At 55.1% G+C, this 8434-nt stretch overlaps 1 protein-coding gene across 1 annotated transcript in view; it reads right to left on the bottom strand.

Annotated features, from left to right (window-relative positions):
- LOC119362709 (translation initiation factor IF-2-like) overlaps positions 1–6651 on the bottom strand; it is a 9191-nt gene extending 2540 nt beyond the window's left edge. The window contains exons 1-3 of the mRNA XM_037627954.1: positions 6429–6651; positions 524–1172; positions 343–350 (exon numbers count right to left, since the gene is read on the bottom strand). Of these exons, the coding sequence (XP_037483851.1) occupies positions 343–350; positions 524–1172; positions 6429–6470 (699 nt within the window). The 5' untranslated portion in view covers positions 6471–6651. The remainder of the gene's footprint in view (positions 1–342; positions 351–523; positions 1173–6428) is intronic.
- Positions 6652–8434: the final 1783 nt, after the last annotated feature.

The raw sequence follows: 8434 nt of genomic DNA, 5'->3' as shown, positions 1-8434 counted from the left end.
AGAGAGAGAGAGAGAGAGAGCAGAGAGAGAGAGAGAGAGAAAGAGCGATGCATTAAATCATGTATGGAAACTTGTTCAAAATTGTATATGGTCATCCGATGATATTGAATATATATTGTATATTCCTCTTGAATTCTTTTTGGTTCTAATTTCAAATTTATTTGAAATTGTACATTCATATGCATGTATGTAGTACCGTAGAATATATGAAACTCCTTCAAAATTAAAATAAAGCACAAAAGAAATAAAACAATACAAATTAAACAGAAAACAGGTTTAGGGGGGGCTAAAACCCTAAACCTATGGCGGCCTTTAGTCGCGGTTGGCCAGAAGAACCGCGACTAAAGGTCCTCCGCCCCGACGGCCGCCTGGCGCCCACGTGGACGGGCCGTTAGTCGCGGTTCTTAAGCAGCCGCGACTAAAGGTGGGGGGCTTTAGTCGCGCTTATTTGGTCGCGGTTGCGCAACCGCGACTAATGGCAGTTGCGAACCGCGACCAAAGGCCTTTTTTCCACCAGTGTGACGAGAGACCTTCTTCACGGGCGCAGTAGCAGTGGCAGGCTGGCAGACCGAAGAGCGAGGCTTGGAAGCCTTGGAAGCCGTGAGCTTGCGGTGGTGGCAAGAGGACTCCTCGTCTTCAGTCCTCTGGCGTCCACGGGCACGGATGGCGCACCGGACACCAATGGGTTGAGCACCAGCAGCGGCCGGCAAGGTGGTGGCAAGCCCAGGGCGCGCGGCGACGGCAGAGGCATGGAAAGCGATGGGCACCATCGGCGCTGGGCTAGGTTCTCCGTGGTCGACACCCTTGAGGTGGTGAACGAGTTGGCACCAGGCACGGACGGGATCAGCACGGGTAGCGGTGGCTGGAGCAGTGACACCAGATGCGCCCGTGCCGGCGTGGCGACGGGGACGCCCTCCATGGTGGACGTCGTGGCGGCGGAGTTCTTGGGCGGCTGCGGCGGCATCCTTGGCGAGGCCGTCTTCCTCGAGACGGCGCTGGAAGTCAGCATCCCAGCGGGCGAGGGACTCCCGGGACTCACCGGTGGCCTTGGCCAGGCTGTGCTTGGTCCAATACTGGAGCACCCTCTCGAGGACGCGCGATGGCACCCGCATCTCCAGCGGGCGGGCTTGGGCGGCGGCCGGGCGATAGTCCCACGCCGGAGCGATGAGCACCTTGTCGTTGCCGATTAGCCGATCAAACGAAGAACGCTGAGCTCAAGAACGCACGCAACACACACGAGAGAGGAAAGCCTTTTTGCCGCAGCTTACAACGCCACGTTTTCTGTTTCATTCCTTTTCCCTTATTCTTGGTACAACCGAAAGCCTAGCTAACCAACCCCGGCCAGCCCGTCGTGATCCGGATTGATCGCGCCATCCCACGACCTCCTTCACACAGACGTGCCACGCTGACCGGGTTTACAGAAAACCAACAAAGGGAAAAAACGGGATCGTGCGGAGGGCACGTCCCAGCTACGTGCATGCTGCATGGAAGTGTCACATCTGCAGGCATGCAATGTTTATTTTAAGCAGAAAACTACATTAGCCTATGACGTGAGCTTAGCATGGCTAACATTTCTCCCCCCTAAGCTCAGCGTCCTTTGCTAATTACCTTCACTCCCAGCCTCTGACGCAGCTCGAGGAACTTCACCTGACCCAGTGCTTTTGTCAAGGCATCAGCAACCTGATCATCAGTGCCAACGTGATCAATCTGCACCTCCTTTGTTTCAACACAGTCTCGGATGAAATGAAACTTGATATCAATATGTTTGCTTCGGTCGTGGTGAACGGGGTTCTTGGCCAGTGCGATTGCAGACTTTTTGTCAATCAGAAGCTTGAATGAGCTTCCTTCTTCTTCTCCTCTCATCTCTGCAACAAGACGGCTCAACCAAAGACCTTGGCAAGTGGCTGCGGCTGCTGCAACATACTCCGCCTCACATGAGCTGATGGCTACAATCTTTTGCTTTTGAGAGGTCCATGACACTGGGTTCTCACCAAGGAAGAAGATCTGACCCGAGGTGCTCTTGCGATCTCCAACATCTCCGGCGTGATCGCTGTCACTGTAACCAATCAGTTCAGCTTTGCCGGAGCCACGCCGGTAGCAGCAGCCATAGTTCAGAGTGCCGCGCACATACCGAAGGATTTGCTTCACGGCTGTCCAGTGAGTCACAGTGGGCTTCTCCATAAACCTGCTCACTATCCCAACCGCATGTGTGATGTCTGGCCTGGTGTGAACCAAGTATCTCAGGCTCCCAATCACGGTACGGTACAGCGAGGCATCAACCAATTTTGCGTCATCATCTTTCTTTAGCTTGAGCCGGCATTCCATGGGAGTTTGGCATGCATTACATCCATCCATTCCAGCCACCTCGAGCACTTTTTCTGCATAATTCCTCTGACACAAAGTAATGGAGTCTCTGGTTTGTGTTACCTCAATGCCCAAGTAGTAACTTAGAAGACCAAGATCACTCATTTTGAAGAGCTCTTGCATCTGTCCCTTGAACTCGATGATGGATGCTTGGTCAGTGCCCGTGATGATGAGGTCGTCGACGTACACGCCCACTAGCAGGAACGAGTGAGCATTGCCACGGCGGTACACGGCGTGCTCCAGTGGACTGCGCGTGAACCCCAACATGCTCATGCTCTCGTCTAGCTTTGCGTACCAGGCCCTCGGAGCTTGCCGTAGCCCGTAGAGTGCCTTCCGAAGCCGCAGGACCTGCTGCTCCTTGCCGGCGGTGATGTACCCCGGCGGCTGCGCCACGTACACTTCCTCGGCGAGGTCACCATTGAGAAAAGCGGATTTTACATCCATGTGGTGCACCTCCCAGCCGGAGTGCGCGGCGAGCGCAAGACGCAGCCGCACAGTCTCCATGCGTGCCACCGGCGTGAAAACTTCCTCGAAGTCCACGCCTTCTCGCTGCACATAGCCTTTCGCCACCAAGCGGTCCTTGTACTTGATGATCTTGCCATCCGGGTCGCGCTTGACACGATATACCCACTTGAGACCGATCGCCGTGTGTCCAGCTGGGAGCTGAGCAAGCTCCCATGTCTTGTTGTCGATGATGGACTGCATCTCGACGTCCATGGCGCCCTTCCATGCCTTGCTTGCGAGCGCCTCGTCCACGCCACGCGGCTCCTCGGCACTGAACAGGCAGCGCACGAGCAGGCACCGCTCAAACTGCTCACGCACCGCCTAATCCTCGGTCTCCTCCAGCACGCTCGTGAAGCTCCGGTAGCGAATTGGCTGCCCCGTTGGCACATCATGCCTGGAGTCATATGACGGAGGCGTGTCCCCGCTAGCCCTCGGCGAGTCCATGGGTGTCACCGGCTTGTACTGCGATGACTCGGGCGCGTCCACCACAGGTGTGGCAACTGCAGGAGATCGCGGCGTCCCCAAGGCTGGTGTAGAGGGTGTCGCCGCAGTCCGAGGGGTGGCCAGCGGGGTGGTCGACCCACTGTCGATCTCCTGGACACCATCATCCATGGTGTAAACCACGGTAAATGTCACCGGCGCTGCGGTGTCCGCGCTCGTGCCCGGGGTGCTCAAGTCCATGGCCTGCTCTCTTCAAATAAAATGTCACGAGTTACCTGAAGTTTTTTCGCCACTGGGTCGTAGACGCGATAACATTTGGCACCCTCCTCATAGCCAATAAACACCATGGGAGTTGAGCGATCAGTGAGCTTGGTCACCCCTGGTCCGAGCTTCTTCACATGTACTGTGCAGCCGAAGGTACGCAGGTGTTGCACGTTCGGCTTCCTGCCGTGCCATGCTTCATACGGCGTGACACCATCGAGGCTGCGGTTCGGTGATCTGTTGAGAATGTATACAGCCGTCCTCACTGCTTCGCCCCAAAACACAGCGGGCATGCCCATGCTCTTCAGTAAACACCACGCCATCTCGACAACAGTCTGATTACGCCGCTCAACGACACCATTTTGTTGCGGCGAATACGGTGCAGTCGTGTAGTGCTTGACCCCGAGCTTGTCGCAGTACTCCACGAACTCACCAGAATTAAACTCGCCGCCCCGGTCAGACCGGAACGCACGCAACCTGCATCTTCCTTCAGTTTCAGCAGCAGCCTGAATCCTCTTGAAGCAGCTGAATGCCTCGTCCTTTGTCTTCAGTACGGCCAACCACATGTATCGACTGAAGTCATCAACTACAAGCAAAAAGTACTTGTTGCCTCCAAGAGTGGGTGGACTGATCGGACCACACAAGTCAGTGTGGACAAGCTCCAAGCCTTGTTCGGCCCTGTACGCTGCTGCCTGCGGGAATGGTGCACGGTGCTGCTTGCCGAGGGTGCATCCGTCGCAGTACTCGTCGACGCGGTCATTCAGCGGCATCCCACGTACCATGCTTTTGGAGGACATGGCACGCAGTGCCCTGAAGTGTAGATGACCCATCCTAGCATGCCAACGCCAGGTCTCGTCGTCGTTCTTCGTCAGCAGGCACGCCGGTGTGTCAATGGTGAGCACGGCAGTGTACAAACGACTGATCGAACGCCGGATGTGAGCCATCATGCGCCCGATGGTGTCATGAATTGTCATCAGTCCCTCATGAATCTGAATTCTGCACCCCCCTTCATCCAGCTGGCCAACTGAAATTATATTGCTGCTAAGACTTGGGATAAAGTAAACCTCTGACAGTGCGCGTTGGTTGCCGCTCTGTCCTCTGAAGATCACTGAACCTCTTCCTCGGATTGCAACGCGTGATCCATCTCCGAACTTTACAATCCCTTGCACAGATTCATCAAGAGTACTGAACATGCCCCTATCACCAGTCATGTGGCTTGTAGCTCCCGTATCAAAGTACCACAGCCCCGGCGGTGAGATCTCTGGATGCACTTTCTCTTCATTGAGATGAACTTGCTGGGGCGCCACGATGCTGGTGGTGAAACAAGTGGTGACCGCGGCCATCATAAGTCCCTCATGGTGCTCGTCGCCTTCGCGGACTAGATGTGCTTGCCCCTGCTTTGCACGTTCTTCTTCCGCCTTAATCCTGGTGTAGCACTCTTTCTTCCAATGACCCGGCTTGTTGCAATAATGGCATTTTCCCTTTTTCTTGCCGCCTGAGCCGCCGGATCCTCCCGCGCCGCCGCTGCCCGGTGCAAGTCTGCCACCGCCGCCACCGTGAGGTTTTGGCTTGCCCGGCGACTTGTTCTTGCCTCCGCCTCCTCCGCCGGACGATGAACCGCCGGCGCCGCTGCCCAGCTTCTCCCGGGCCAGCCACTCCTCATGAGTGAGCAGAAGGCGCCCGGTGGATTGCATGCCGTCGTCGAGGTCATAGTGGTCCTCACATGCAGAGAAATGCCCGACGAGCTCCTCGATGGACATGGTTTTCAGATCGATCAAGGATTCGATCGCCATGGCCATCGGGCGGTACCTCCGCGGCACCACTTGGAGAAACTTCTGGACTGCCTTGTGCTCGGTGATAGGGTCGCCATACAGCTCCAGGTCGGCGACGAGGCCAGAAAGCCGCAGCCCGAAATCCTCGACGGACTCCCCGTCTTTGAAACGGAGATCCTCGAACTCCCGCCGGCGCACCTGCGCCTTGGCTTCACGGGCGCGCTCGCTGCCCATCCGCATCGTCTTGATGGTCTCCCACGCCGTCTTCGCCGTGTCCTTCGCAGCCAACACACGCAGCATCTCCGGCGGAACGCCGGTGAGGATGATCTGTAGCGCGCGCCGGTCGTCGTTCTCCTCAGCACCGTCCTCGATCACCGCGGTCCAGACGCGGGCGACTTGCAGCTTAACCTGCATCACCAGCGCCCACTCCTAGTAATTGGTACGGGTGAGCATCATGGACGTCCCCGACTCCTCGCGCACGACGCGCTCCACCACACGGAGTTCGCCGCTGCCGCTGCCGCTGCCGGTGAGACGCGCGATCGGCGCCTTGGACGTCGGCGTCTTCGGCGGCGACTTGGTCCCGGTCTTGCTCATCTTCTCCTCCTCGCTATCCGACATGGTACGCCGCGGATCAGACACCGCCGGCCACCGGAGAGTGGATCGAACACCACGGCTCTGATGCCAATTGTCGTTGCCGATTAGCCGATCGAACGAAGAACGCTGAGCTCAAGAACGCACGCAACACACACGAGAGAGGAAAGCCTTTTTGCCGCAGCTTACAACGCCACGTTTTCTGTTTCATTCCTTTTCCCTTATTCTTGGTACAACCGAAAGCCTAGCTAACCAACCCCGGCCAGCCCGTCGTGATCCGGATTGATCGCGCCATCCCACGACCTCCTTCACACAGACGTGCCACGCTGACCGGGTTTACAGAAAACCAACAAAGGGAAAAAACGGGATCGTGCGGAGGGCACGTCCCAGCTACGTGCATGCTGCATGGAAGTGTCACATCTGCAGGCATGCAATGTTTATTTTAAGCAGAAAACTACATTAGCCTATGACGTGAGCTTAGCATGGCTAACACACCTTGCCGTCGGTGCTGCAGAGCTGGAGCACCTTGGCCGCCATCGATGGCGTGCCTAGGTCTGGAGATGGGGAAGGTGGGCGAGCAGATCGAACAGGAGCTGCTCCTCCCACCACCGCCGCCCATTTATTCAGGGGAGAGCTCCTAATTCTTGCCCAACTCGGATTGGAGCTGTCGCCGGTTGAATTGGAACTGGGATCGAACTCGAGCTCGGCTGCGGCAATCTCACGCGCTATTAATCCAGCTGTTTTAATTCTGGACGCGTCGTTCTTGTCACTGAAGAAAGAAGTAGAACGTCTTCAGTTTCTCATTCCATAAATTGGACTTCTTCAGTTAAAAACCTGGACACCTCTGCATCCTATCGATGAATGAAGGATACTAAGACAGATAGAAAATTCATGGCTAATATGGATTTAGGGAGATTTGGTGGTACAAAAACCAATCTTAAATTGTATAGTTTGTAGCATTGTTCTTGAGCACAGCCCAAAATGATGTGTATCAATCTTATAAATTTCTGAAGCTACTAAATTTGGCATGTACTGAATTTTGCTGTTTATATCTTAAATATGGTTCTTCTTCATACTCAAATTTTTTCTTCTACTGAATGTGCTTCTGAAAGAGGAGCCCAATGGAGCAACAGGAAGGAGAGGGAAGCCCGGGAGGAGAAATTCAGAAAAAAAAATTGATGTAAAAATTCAGAATTAGTTACAGGCTTCATACTTATTACTTTCTAAACTAATATGCTTTTGAGCATGTCCAAGGAATGACCGGTCAGCACACAAAATTTTTTTCCATAACCGGATGGCCCATTTGCAAATCATCACATCCATAAGATTACATGAAACGTAAAACTACTTTGCATTTTTGCCTGCGACTGTTCGTGTTGTTCCGGCCATGTCCATATCCAATGGCCGGCTGCGCCCCACGAAGTGTTGGTGGGGTCACCAGCGAGGTAGAATAGGACATGAGACACGCACTAGCTCACAGGACTCGAAGCGTCGCCGTCTCCCATGCCCCATTCTTCCTCATTGGAGCTCGTTCCCTGCATGTCGCCGGTGGATGTGAGGATCGAGATGATGGATTCGTCGTGGTCGGAACCGGTCACGTCCACCATGATGCGTTTGCAGCGGCAAGGGTTGACATGCACCATACACGGTGCCGGAGAGTGCGACTCCGCCTCGCCGCATCTGCCGTGAGGGCGGCCAGCCTGCCACGGCCTCCCGCCCCCGCTGCTTCACACGACACCATATTTGTGTCGAACGTGAAGAGGTTGTGCACCTCCGATTCCGAGCACCAACTGAGGGGTTGCGCATCCGCCATGTCGTTCGGACGCTACACGGACCGCACATCCTCCGCGAGGCAGCGAAACCTACCCTTGGGCCGCATCCATGTGCCATTTGGGCGAACACAAAGGATTCCCGCTGGATGGAGTCAGATGACCATCTCCTCCTCGAGCCCACGTGGGATGAGCTCCGGGTCAACAGATCGAGAGGTTTAAGACTCGGTTCCACTGCATGTCATGTTGGATAAGGGTGTAGATCGTCGGACGAGAGCTTGTGGGCGGAGGGAATTGGACTGGAGGGGAGTGAATGTGACTAGGGTTTCATCCGGAGTGTGGATAGGGTCCAATGTATATGGGGTCGGGTGGGCCATGGGCCAGATATGGGCTGGCTATGGGAAGTGCCAGCCAGTCCGGGTATTTAGACCGGATTTGCAAGGCGTGGTTGGGTGCGTTTTTGAGTTTGTGCACTGATCGGGCAACCTGCCCAGGCGTTTGGGGCTGGTATTTTTTTAGAAAAAGAGGATGACCCCGGCCTCTGCATCTGGGCGATGCATACGACCACTTTATTAATTATTATCACAAGACCTTACAAAGTCATACAACAGTAAGACTAAACCCGCCGTCTAAGCAACAAACTGTCGCTACACCTATCCAGTTGATGAAGGCGTTTGGGGCTGATATGGGGGTCCGGTTTTAGATGCTCTACACACGCCTAGGCGAGACGTT

The sequence above is a fragment of the Triticum dicoccoides genome, chromosome 2B (genome assembly GCF_002162155.2).
Source record: "Triticum dicoccoides isolate Atlit2015 ecotype Zavitan chromosome 2B, WEW_v2.0, whole genome shotgun sequence".
In the NCBI taxonomy this organism is placed as follows: domain Eukaryota; kingdom Viridiplantae; phylum Streptophyta; class Magnoliopsida; order Poales; family Poaceae; genus Triticum; species Triticum dicoccoides.
This window is presented reverse-complemented; position numbering and strand designations above follow the sequence as displayed.